The sequence below is a fragment of the Cylas formicarius genome, unplaced genomic scaffold, assembly GCF_029955315.1.
Source record: "Cylas formicarius isolate icCylForm1 unplaced genomic scaffold, icCylForm1.1 PGA_scaffold_8__14_contigs__length_24414737, whole genome shotgun sequence".
Classification (NCBI taxonomy): Eukaryota; Metazoa; Arthropoda; class Insecta; order Coleoptera; family Brentidae; genus Cylas; species Cylas formicarius.
Genome location: NW_026844361.1, coordinates 3,378,813 through 3,392,286, shown reverse-complemented (window position 1 = coordinate 3,392,286; position 13,474 = coordinate 3,378,813). Strand labels below are relative to the sequence as shown.

General features: G+C 34.0%; 1 protein-coding gene across 5 annotated transcripts in view; it reads left to right on the top strand.

The window, feature by feature from the left end:
- Positions 1-13,474, top strand: part of LOC132706261 (potassium voltage-gated channel subfamily H member 6) — a 249,497-nt gene that overhangs the window by 106,060 nt on the left and 129,963 nt on the right. For all 5 annotated transcript variants that reach the window (XM_060677490.1, XM_060677489.1, XM_060677491.1 and 2 more), the window contains exons 3-4: positions 6,271-6,420; positions 6,498-6,630. In XM_060677490.1, coding sequence (XP_060533473.1) covers positions 6,271-6,420; positions 6,498-6,630 — 283 coding nt within the window. The remainder of the gene's footprint in view (positions 1-6,270; positions 6,421-6,497; positions 6,631-13,474) is intronic.

Here is a 13,474-nt window from a genome sequence, read left to right as displayed (position 1 = left end):
CTAGTTTCTTAATGGATCTATAAGTAGGGTTATCATCATATCGTTTTAAATTAGATGTACTGGTCGAGGGTAAGTTCAGAGGGATGTCTTGAGGGGCACTTTTACTTGAGGCATTAATTTCTTTGGTAGTTCTGGAATGTTGATTGTAGATTGGGTCGTCAAATATAGGGTAATTTGTAGCGTGTGTTCTTTCCGGTCTAGAATTAGGAAAGTAAATATTGTCGTCATGGGACTGTCTGTCATAGCTTTTGTGGATCAGTCTTTTTTTGTTGGGTTCCCCTGAGACCGTTTGTTGGTAGGTTCTCTTAGTTTTGTTGAAGTCTGCTAGCCGTCTTTGGGAATGGGATATCGTGTTCCTGTATGTGTAATTATCATTCTTGTTAACCGTGTTATTTCTTAACGAAGGGAATTCGTTTGGTTGGTATGAAAATACTTCATTATTATTATTGTAGGTTTTAGCGCATAGTTTGTTGGCATCATAGAAGGTTAAGTTTTCGTATGTCATAATCCGTTTAATGTTTTGCTGTCGTTTGAATTCGGAGCAGCTTTTCGAAGTAGTTCTGTGTTCATTTCTGCAAAAATGACATTTCTGGGTACACGAGTATTGAGTGGGGAAGACTGAGCTATCGTCGGTTTCTTCATGTGGATTGTCTGCGCAATTAAAACATTTTTCCCTAATTTTGCAATTTTTCCTGGTATGTCCGTAGGGTAGGCATTTACAGCATTGAGTAACAGGGGGGATATAAACGTTTACCGGAAGGGGAAGGTCATAAAAGTAAATGTGCTTTGGTAGAACAACCCCTCGAAATGTGAATAAGACAGTACCGGTTGGTTTATACTGAGTCTTGTTATCTACAATTATTTTACGATTAAGTCTTTTGACTTGAATTATCTTTGCTGAAGATTTGCATATATTTTCAAATTTTTTTCGATATCTTCATCTATATCTACGTTTACTTGTGACGAAATTAAATGGAATGAAGACCTTAAAACCTTTGTCTAAAATATGTTGTTTTTTTAGGAGATTGTTGGCTGCTTCATATCTAAAAAGCTCTATCGCTATACGGTTTGTACCTTTGTTGTGAATTTTTTTAACGTCCTTGAGATGAAGGTTAAAAATTTCTCTTGCTATTTTAAGATTGTTAAATCTACCTATATTACGATCAGATTTCTCCGCGGATTCAATATAGACTATGAAAGGGCCAATATCTTCGTTTTCATACAGAATAATTTCCGTTTCAACTAGTTCATTAATTTGAGAGCCATTTCCTATAATTCTTTTAATTTGTTGGGGGGTGATATCCCCCCCAAAGACGTCCATTTGGACAGTTCTCTTTAATGGATTGTAATTTGTATGCTGATTAGTTAGTTAATATAACTCACCGGTAAAATGGGAACACGTGTTAGTGGGAGAGAGAGAATTAAGAGCACTAACCTCTCTATCTGAACACCGAACCTGAACTGGGTCCATATTTCGGTTTCGTTTCTTTCCGGCAGACATAATTTTCGATGATTTTTCGTTCGATAAAAAAACATTGGCGGTGGATTGTCCAGATGTGGCTTATAACACTAGCTCCATCTAAGGGACCGCAGAGCGAAAAACGCCGCGTGTTGCGAGACCTTTACCCGTTGAATATTCCAAATGCCGGCAAACGACACGTCGTGTTTTATTGCACACGGCATATAAAACGACCCGCTTTGTATACGTAAGCGCCGCCGTAATTTGGCTAGAAAGGGCCCGCCCGCCCTTTCATCCCTCGCACGGTTGATCGATAACCCAATATGGAAAACGCCTCGGAAGGGGGCACAGATTAAGAATATTAGGCTAAAGACTATTAAGAATATGGCCTCGGTGGCGTAAACGTCGCGCCGTAACGTGAATGTCGGTGTCATATCGGGTTGTCGCGTCATCGCCGTCGGGACCGAGCTTTACGCGCATCTACTCGTTCACTCCGGGAAGTTCCAGGTAATCCAGGTAGTCTCCCGCGTTTCCGATTGTCTCTCTTCCTTACGCGGGTCGGGGGTCACCTGATTTCTATTTTATTATGATAAATAAAATAAGTTTAATCGTAGGTTCACTGACGAAGTTGAAGAGGTTAATATACAGTAGAAAGTCTATATAGCGAAGTTGAAGGGACTGCTTTTTCTTCATTATAAAGACACATGCACATATGTGTTTTGTAATAAGTAATACTTAATTATTTTATATACTTATTTTAACATCTACATTTAATGTCTGAAATAATCGGTCTTTTTTTTTAATTTTTTAGTTTGGCAATACGCATCCCCGTTAAAAATTTCTCTGTAGCGTAACTGAATATAGGGGTTGTTAGTGCTTGCTGGTGGGTTGGTGGTGGTTTCAGATCAACTTCTTTATCTTCTTCTTCCTCTTGGTCCTTTTACTCACCTTGCGTTGCTTGTTGCAACATGAATAAATAAATATGAATTTTTAATGCCGCAAGTGAGCTATGACTGCTTCATTAATATCAGCTTTCCCGTTAACAGCTGATTTTAACAACTAACGTCAAATATGAACGCCATAACAGCTCTCGAAAATTGCCTTAAGCGGTTTTTTTCCCTTTTTAAGAAGTTTGGTTACTTTAAATAGTATTTAATAATTTGTATAAATTTCAATGAATAAATGGTAAATTAAAAAAAAAAGAATTTCGTAGATAAACAAATTGTACATAATAAATAATAAACTTTTTTAATGTTAAAAAAACCTTCACTATATTCTCCATTTTAAGATCTTATTTAACAATTTCCAATAATAATTAATTAATACATTATCGATTTGAATTGACCACGGTCACCGATGACCTAATTATAAATATATCAAAAACTATTAAATCTAAAGCTGTGGTGCGGATCATCTAAATATAACGGTAGGTAATCAAGAGACTTTGACAAGCATGAAACAACGACATGAAATATTCGAGCGTTTGGTCAGATAAAAACAAAATTGTTCTCATGGCAATCTTGATAATTATAAAATAAATTATTTCAGTCAAACAAAATGTTTTATTCACTGACGCAGTTAGTGAATAAATAAAAGTAAAGTTAAAAATAAAGTTAGTGTTATTTTTAGTGAAAAAATCAGTGATAATACTATATATTTCAAAATAACTAAAAGTTTTAATATTTAAATAATTAAAAATAATTACATTTTATTTTTATTCTATTAGTTGATATTTTTATACTTTATGGAATAGTGATGGATCATTTTTTTTTTCAAAACAGAAAAAGTATTTGAAAAAACGCCCTATTATATTTCTTTCTTATTGTATACTTGGTGTCCCAGAAAGGGCAACGAGGTACGGTATTAGGGAAACGAATATTTCTACAAAAAAAAAGTCGGGCGAAAAAAAATGCTGAAAATTATTTTCGAGGTTCTGAAATGCTATCTTGATTTCAATTTTTAAAAATTTTCTTGTATTAATGATATTTTTATTGAACACTCTTTTAAAGTTGAGACAAATGCAATTCCTTTTTGATTGAATACGATAAAACACCATACTATTCTAAAAAAATTCGAACTTCGCAAGATATCGATTGTCTGACAGCCACATATGTCTCTTCTCGTTTTTAAAAAAATCGCTAAGTGGTTTCTTAAAAGGTTCAAATAAATTTGTCCATTAACCGGATTAGGATGAACTCGTCCTTTTTCGCGGAAACATTTATTTAAACAACTAAATACCTACCATTCAACGAAAATGTCCTCTATTGGGATAATTTGCCCCGTATACTCGTTCAATCACACATGCGTTTTCGTGACAGTGAGAAAACACAACCAACATTTTTAATGCCATAAAAGTAAGAAAACTCAAAGGTTAGATAAATTTAAACTCTGAATATTTAAAACGGTAGATAATTAAGAGATTTGGACAAACGTCAAATAACGTTTTTTTAAATTGGCAAATTTTCTGATTCGTCAAATTTCACAGCCTAGTAAAAAAGCAAACTATAATAACAGATAAACAGACAGACAGATGACAGATAAAATGCCAACTGATGAGTTTTAGTGGAATTTTTTTCCTAGTGGGTACCCAAATTATATTGGAGATTTTTATAGAAACTGCGCTACTATGAAAGTCTGTAAACAAAATCAATTTTAATTACTACTGGCTTGGAATTTTCGTACGGACTAACACACAAGGACAAATGAAATCTGGAAATAATTGAATCTCTAGTGGTATTACTAGTGACAATCTCGATAATTAGGAATAAATAATTTCTGTCCAAGGAAATGCTTTATTTCTTTCATGGTTTTTTACTTACTACACAATCAGTATTATCAGTAATTAATCAACTTTGTCCTTAACAATGTTAATGAGCTTCCAAACCTATTTTTTTATAAAAAAAAATAATAATAACCAATATTTGAAAACATCTAAGGATATCATAACGTAGTAATACTGTCTATGGTACTTAAAAAAAAATACAAACTAAGATAAACAAGGAACTTTTATTTCAATAACACCCCTAGAGTGAAAATTCAACTTCTTTTGCGTTTTGAATTCGTTTAGTCATATTTTCGATTAATATAAAAAGTCAACTTACAAATCTTCTGTTGTTTATAAACCAAACTTGCTGATGTTTCGCCAATCATCCTGTCGGCTTCTTCAGCGCTGAACTGAACCTGCCTCGTATTACACCTCATTACCTGCTTAAATATTGTTTGAGGGGGGCGGAACTAAAGAAAGGGGCAGGTAACGACCTGAGTCGCAGTTAAGATTGTTTGGTTGTTTATAGAATACTATGGATTCTCGGATTTTTCGTTGGTAGAAGAGTTGATTACATGCAAGAATCTCAGTTTTATCGAATAAAATTTGATGTCCGATTTTGTGATTATTTGTCCTAGTCTTAAGGCAGTCTCTCCAATATATTCTTTGTTGCATGTGCATGGGATGTAGTAAATTCTTTTGTCTTTAACGGATCGAAGATGTTGAGAGACTTTTCGACAAGTGGTTAATCTGATTTCAACATAACAATTTTCTAAGAACTTTTGGTATATGGTCTGTGATGTTTTGAATGTAAGGAAGGACACTGGTAAGTGTGGGGTTGCTTTCGGACTGATTGTCTTTCGAAGGTTGTGGTGAAGTGTATTTTGTGATGAAACGCTGTAGCATATCTTGGAAATTATTAAAGGTTTCTAATTCTGCATTCAGTGATTCGGGTTGAGATAGTTTCCTTACATTTAAAACATCACTGACCATACCAAAAGTTCTTAAAAAATATAACGTCACAATCAGATTTACAACTCGACAAAGACAAAATTCCGTTTGAGATACCAGTTTAAAGCATTCCGTGCATATGCGGCAAAGAGTACAGTGGAGAGACGGGACGAAACATGTCAATTAGTGTTCAAAGAACATGAAAAAGCCTACGACAAATAAACTTTTCGGCAGTTGCTGAACACAATCACGAAACCGAATATTAAATCTTATTCGATAAAACTAAAATTGTTCTACTAACGAAAAATCCAAGAATTGATAGAAATCTATAAGCAATCAAACAATCTTAACTGCAACACAACCTGGGAATCAGTCATCCGAGACAAAGTTCATACCCCTCCTTTAGCTCCGCCCCCTCAAAGAATATATAAGTAGGTACAGAGTAGAATGCAAATCAGTTTCAGGTTAGCTCTGAAGAAACCAACAGGATGATTAGCGAAACGTCAGAAAGTTTGATTTATAAATAACAGTAGCATGTGAAATTTTCTTTGCAAAATTAGGATCATTGTACTCATAGCCCTTTTTAATGACACTTACTTCGGGAAATGTTGGAACGTCTCCAACCACTTTCCTTCTAAGCATCTTGCAAAAAAGATTTGAATTTGTCTCAGCTTTAAAACAGTGTTCACTGTAAGTATGATTAATATAAGAAAATTTTGCAGGAAACTGGTTTTAAAATTCAAGATCACAGTTACGCTCTCTGGGTGCCATTTCATAACCTCAAAAATAATTTCCAGCAGATTAACTTAATAATTTTATTTTCAAATTGTTTCGTACCGTACCCTTACTGAGACACCCGGTATAAATTTGTCTTTCTTGTTTTAATTGATAGTGTGAGAGTTTATTTACATTTTTGTTTCTTTGCCTTCATAATTTCTTTTATTTTATTTGAGTAAGCTTTGAGTATAACAAATAAAATCTTTGTTTGGACAATATGTTATTACCATAACCGACAATGAAACTAATGAGAAAGCTATTCGAGGCTTATACATAGTAATTGCAAGACGCAGCTATTAATTAAGACGTTCTCTTTCAGGCTCAAAGTTCCTATGCTCGGAAGTGATCGCTCCGATCAGAAGCGAAGTGGACGACATCAGCCTGATCATCATTAACTTCGAGGACCTCACCACGGCTCCCGCGCCTTCCCTCGAGAACAGTCCCGTCGCGAAAAATCGCCTCAGCAAATGTGAGTATATTCTAAAGTTTACGTCGGAACGACGTCGTTGTCAATTTCAAGTTCTTTTACTGTTGTTATTGTTCAAGTCGACAGAGCTCGGGCGTCATTCCGTCAGAGCTTGCGATTAGGGCGGGGCAGGGGACTACGGCTGGCCGGCTATCTCACTCCTCCGAGCGATGTCACCGCCGCTGAGGAGGAAGAAGACACTCTGGAAAAATGGTAAATTGAATCGCGTCAAGTAACCCAAATGTCGGATGGTCTGTTACAATTTTCTTTTGTGCTTATCTTCACCCTCCACTTTTATTAAAACAGTGATATTTAACTTGCTTAGTTAATTTTCACTTTGGCACCCTTTTCATCATTTTCAAGTTTTTGATGTACACATTGAAACTAAGTCGAAGAAGAAATGAACAAAAACGTATTGTTGGACATGTTTTATTCCTCAATCTTCAAGTGACTGAAACCAAGTAAAAATTGAGCAAATATTTTTTCCTTATAACTATAAATATTTTAAAGATTTTTTTCCTTTTGAGAATTCTCCTAAAATTCCCTGCTAAAACATAAGTAATAATAAGTGAGTAATAATGTTATTCTACGGTTTAATTTATTTTGTTCTTAACGACTTTCTTTTCGTGCAAGTTGAAACACGTTTAGCCCTAATTTCACTGGAATATAATTTTATATCTATTGAGTTGACTTTGTTACGTTTGAGCCTAAAGTAATGTTTGTGATTTATAATTGAGAATGGCATGTTAAAAGACCTTATCGGATAAAGAACACTATTCTATTCTTATGAATGATTTAGAAGAAGAAAATGAAGAGCAAATTATGATGGAACATATTATTTTGAAGTATAAGGTGATATCGAGGAGGGTGAAATGAATTTAAATGATCTAAAACAAGCTGAGAAAGATTTAGGCCCTAATATTGAAGTTTCTAGTCTTATATAGAAATAAATAACTCCTAAAATAGGTAAAAGGACAGAATGTGATGTAGCTCTGACAGAGAAAAGCAAAGATATCGATTCTATTTGGGATTGTTTATTAGGTTGCGATCGGATAAACATTTTTTAAATTTAGATTTAAAATGTTCAATATTTAAGTTTAATAAATCAACTGCCAAAGTATTATAAGAAAGCGAATGCTGAAACACGGCACTCTGATGAATATTATAACGAAATACAGTGACTCGGTGTCTTTGTTGTTAAAAACTTGCGCCAGCCATGGCAAGTTGTATAGCTGGGACTCTTTGTATTCTGTTTTTGCTGTCCACATCAAGACAGAAAGTGAAAACATCATCATTGTATTCATCTACACATGGATTAGATAAACATGATTTAAAATGTCATATACTTGAGAAATTGTTGTCAGATTAAATAAAAAATTGATTAAATGAGAATATACATTATTTTCATATAAAAAATCCTACATTCTCTGCGGTCTGTAACAACTTGTAAAAATGAAAAAAAAATCATCAAATTTTGTTTTCCCCTTCTTAATGCTGACGAAAGAAAATTACGTAAGCGTTTACAATTGTTCCAGTCATTTACATTTCTTCTTTTAAATTTGGGTAACGGACTATCTCGTTGCTCCATGTTAAAATTATTAATAAGCCAGTGTATTTTAGGTTTTGTAATTTGCAACTTAGCACGTTTGCCAAATAAGGTTAAATGAAGCCACTAAATAATTTAATTTTATTGTCAATATTCATTTAATAAATTATATCATTCCAGGGTACAAGTAGCAACAAGTAACAAGTCAATTTTAAATAACTCTGAATTTAAATTTTTGAAAGAACATAATTAATGACTTGGAACAATGGACGCTTTTTTAGATTGGGTCACAGTATATCATTTTATAGTATGAAATGAATAAACATTACGTAGATAAGAGTTTGGTTCTTCCACAATTTGTGTCATATTGTAATTTTCAAAAAGTACTGCTAGTGGAATTAATAGGTCTAAAACGTTAATATCTTCGAAAGAAAAACTATAGTCTACTGTAGAAAGATATTAAAATTTAATGTATCAATATTGAAATTAAATTGTTCCAGCATTGCCCTTAACTCAGCAAATCTACCATATAAAGCACGAATATTTGAATGACTAATTTTGAAAGTTTGTAGTAATATCCAAGCAAGTAGTAACTAATAGTTAGATTGTTAGATACAACTAGCAAACAAATAAAAGTTGTTATATATATATATATATATATATATATATATATATATATATATATATATATATATATATATATATATATATATATATATATATATATATATATATATATATATATATATATATATATATATATATATACGCAGATAATACGCAATAAGCAAAAAAAGTCTACCTTTATCCCAAAATATAAAAAAAGAAAAGTATATAGAAATTTTAATGCTAAGTTAGTAACAATACGAAGCCCGTTAATCAAGGCTCCTTTAAATATAAATTAAAAATTAAAATACCCATATTTATTATTCCGGTTAGCTATCCATTTATTATTACTACTATTACCCAAAAGCAAAAAATTGCCAATTATATACTGTCATTAAATAGTTATTTATTTTCTCGAGCCCAAAGTAAAATGCTAGTATAAAAAAAGAGACAATCTACGTACTCATCACTTTTTAAATGGAAAAGTACTAAACACGGGAATACAAAAAACGATGTTTTTGTCATAAAGTAACAAAATATGCCTTCAGATGCTTTTGGATAAGTGCATGAAAGCTAACTAAGTAAGTATTTAAAATCAGGATAAAAAAACCATGTAATACTGAGGAATATATCAAAATTAGGTTTTGTTATAGAACTGCTTTTACTTCGGAAGATAATGTATGAACTGAAAACACTTTGAGGTTATGTAACGAATTCCGCTGATGAACCGACTTTGTTTATCTACTTACTATCAGAAAATCGCCTTTTTACTATTTTTGTGTAAGACTGTACAACAATGATTTTCTAACCAACAAGAGTTATTCCAGTTGCCACTTGCGGAGAAAATTTTAGATTTGTAAATGTTACAAATGAAAAGTATAAAAGTTGATAATTATCTCGGAAAGCAGGGGATAGTTAAGTATTTTAGGAAAGCGATCAAAAAATGACAGCTGAGAAAAAAATTAAAGTTGCCAGTACTTTTGATTATAATCAGGAACAATGAGACCCTAAAATTATTTTAGATCGATAGATGTTCACCAAATTGCTACGTCTCGTTGTTACAAAATATATACTTTTACAGCAACTGTGAGAGACGCCACGTTATGAGAGAAACTTTTCTCTGAAGTTCGACACACATCTTCGCGACACTTAAACTTTTACGAACCTGCGGCTCCCTGAGGGTCCAATACAAAGTAATGTATCGAGGGAGAAATATTATTTCCAAATCTACTTCACACTAAGAGTGTGAGTTTAACTTTGTGCAGATATGTACGGGGTGTCCCATTTTGAGTACTTATCGAAAATATGAAAACTGTTTTTTTTATTATTTGTTTTAGAAAAAAAAAAGTTAAATTCAAAAGTTTAAAATTATTTTCAAATATGTGGAAAACCAAACCTATATTTTGTTTCTGGATTTATGACCATTTTTTAGTCAAAAATGACCTGTGTTTAATGGCCTATATTTTTGACGCCGTTTGTGACAGCTGAAATTTTATTATGCTCACAAGTAGTATAACCACTAGAAACCAGAACAAAATGTAACAATAACAATAAATAGAATTAAGTGCAAGCTCTCAAACGGAACATATCAGAACGAAATAAGCGGAGGCTGCTGACAAAAGGATCAAGCTTTAGACAGTTTCACGCTTTCAGCATTCTAGTAAGGGGTGACTAAACTCCATAATTTCCGCGATGGTAAGCTATCCTATACAAAAGAGCTGGCCATTCAGAATCTTAAAGAGAAAAACTAAATCCCTCTGAGATTTTCTGGTTTGAAGAGTATTGAAGGCCTTAGCTATAATACAGTAGCTGATCTGATACCCATTATTAATATTGGTATGCGCCTTTGGAGCCAAAGACTTTAAAAATTCTTTCTGAACGGCTTCGAGGTTATCTATATGACAGGCATAATATGGAGGCCATACCACAGAGCGAACCAAAAAGATATAAAGGAATTTAAGGCACTTTGGAGTAAGTTGGCCACTATTGCGTACAATAAACCCCAGGATCGCATTGTCCTGTTTACTACTTCCGCAAAATATGTCACAAAATTTAGTTTAGAATCGAAGCAAACACCCAAGTCTTTAACACTAATACTCAACGAACGACTAAAGCTAATACTACAGCATTTCTTTACATTGAACGCAAGGCGATTCATTTTAGACCACATCCAAACACTGTCTACGTCTCTCTGAAGCAGCAGAGCATCCTCGCCCGATCCAACAATCCTGAATATCTTCAAATCATCCGCAAACAAAAGGCACTGCGATTCTGAAACTACACTAACAATATAATTTATAAACAAGTTAAAAAGGATGGGTTCAGTGTGAGAATCTTAGAGGACTCCCGAAAAAATATCAATTTTTACCTGAGACATAATTATTGATACGAACCGACTGAGTACAACCAGACAGAAAACACCTAATCCATTGCACCAGCCCGGCCCCCAGGCCCATATCTCTAAGCTTAGAGACAAGATGCACATGACCCACTCGGTCAAACGCCTTCGAGAAGTGCGTGTAGACACAATACACCTGATCAAACTCCTCAAACGCGTTCAATACAAATTGTTGGTAGGTGAGTAAATTTGTTACGGTAGATCTACCCATGCTGTTGATCGGCCAGAATTCCCCTGCAATACCACGAAAGTCTCTCACAAAATAACCTATCAAGCAGTTTAGGAACCACCGACTGTATGCAAACGCCTCTATAATTAGCGACATTATCGCTTTTATCACCACTCTTGTGAATCGGTACCAAATAGCTAACCTTCCAAGAATCAGCAAAAATTCCTGAAGACAAGGACAGGTTAAAAATTTGCTGTAGTGACCTACTCAAAGTACACACAATTCTTAATCAAGACTGATGGAATCCCGTCCGGGCCATGCTAAAATCCAGTCTGTAAGTTCATAATACTCTCAAACACATCAGTAAGTGAAACACTCATGGAGTTAAAATCTAAACTGTAGTCAAAACTATAATTAGGAACTACAGCCTCACACTTTTCATAAGTAGAAGCAAATTGCCAGACCACAGTCGGCAACCTCGTCACCCAAATACATATTACCGGGATATATACTTGACCTTCGCAAACTATTTACTTGATTCCAAAAAGATTTTGGGTCATCAATGCATGATTCTTAAATTTCTTTAAGATGTACTGACCATTAGTTTTTGTACAACAATTTCCTTCACAAGTTCAGTACTCAACTAAATTTGCTCGTAAACGAGCAAATATCTCAAAAAACGTTTGTCTTGGATCTGGGTATCCAACAAGTACAAACCTCCTAGCCATAACAGTTTATTCACTCTTGGAAATATAATTCCGAACGTTCTTCTGAATTTTCATAAAATATACCACTGACATTATAGAAAAAAAGAAGTATTAATCAAACCAAAACACCAAAAGAACGGAAATAAACTACTTTAAATCAACCCAAAAATAGCTGAGAATATTTGACATTTGTTTTTGTTTGATGTCATGAACAATGGCCCTAGCCTACTTTTAAATTATGCGTTTAATTTTTGAAAGTTGTGATTTATTTGCTTGATTCGATTATATATATTTTAAAAGATAAACAAAAAAAATTGCAACGTATTAAAAAAATTAACTAGAGTCCGAAAACTTTTTGACCTGGCTCTGTATACTAATTACGAAGGCGGAGTTGAGTTCTACCGGAGAATATATATAAGAGACGTTTATCACATTTGCGATGAATTGAGATATGAGGGTTGCCTGAATTTGCGATATTTTGAATTAAGCTCTGTATCTTCAAAACTAAAAGTACTACACTCTCGCCAAAACCGCAACTTTCTGTCTATAAAAATAATGGAGATATTCCGCAAAACCACCCAAAATGGGATGCCCTGAACGCACCTCCCCCGCCTATTTGTTTAGAGCGTTACTAAATCTGCATTTATCATAGAAAATATGCTCAAAGTTAATCTTAACAAACACACATAGTAGTTCATCTATTGGCCAAAACTGCCGTAATCAAACTTCCAAAAATATTTATTTTAATTTCCACAAACTTCCACAGGCTACTGTAATGCGATTTACAAATCTCGATTCCTCCTGGGTTGGTTGTTTATAAATCATACTTGTTGTTGTTGTTCAGAGTTTAACTGAAATTAGCGCGTATCCGATAATATGTTGTTTGAGGGGGGAGGAGCTAAAGGAGGGACATGAACATTCTCGCATGACTGATTCCAACATTGGTGAAACCTGAGCCGCGGTTAAGATTGTTTGGTTGCTTATAGATTTCTATAGACTCTCGGATTTTTCGTTGGTAGAATAAAATTTTATGTCCGGTTTCGTGATTGTGTTCGGCAACAGTTGCTAAGTTTATTTGTTTTAGTCGTAAGGCCCCTTCGGGTTCTTTGAGCCTAGTTGATATTTCTCGTCAGGTCTCTTCAATGTATTCTTTGCCGCATAGGCATAGAATGCTGTAAACTACTGGAATTCTGTCTGTGACGGACCGACAACAGTGGCATGTGTGGGTTTGCTTTCGGATTTATTGTCTTTGCAAGGTTGTGGTGAAGTGTATTTTGTGATGGAAAGCCATCTCTAATGTGGAAATTATTAGAGATTAGAGCAGACGTAGACGTAGACAAGAGAGTTGATAACCGATGATTTTTGGGCCGGATGGGGATACGACAATGCATTAACATCGGTCTGTGTGCGTAGAATGACCGAATGTTAGGTTTGATTTTCTATTGATAAGATCATCTAAGAATGAAAGATTATTAGTTTCTAATGCAATGCTAAAATGTGTGGTAGGGTGTACAGAGTTAAAATTGAGAAGAAAATCTAGGAGAGAGATTCTTCACCATTAGGGCAAATATAATCAACCTAGTGTTTCCACAATTTTGGTTTTGCGTCAGAAACAACTCCATTATTACCAG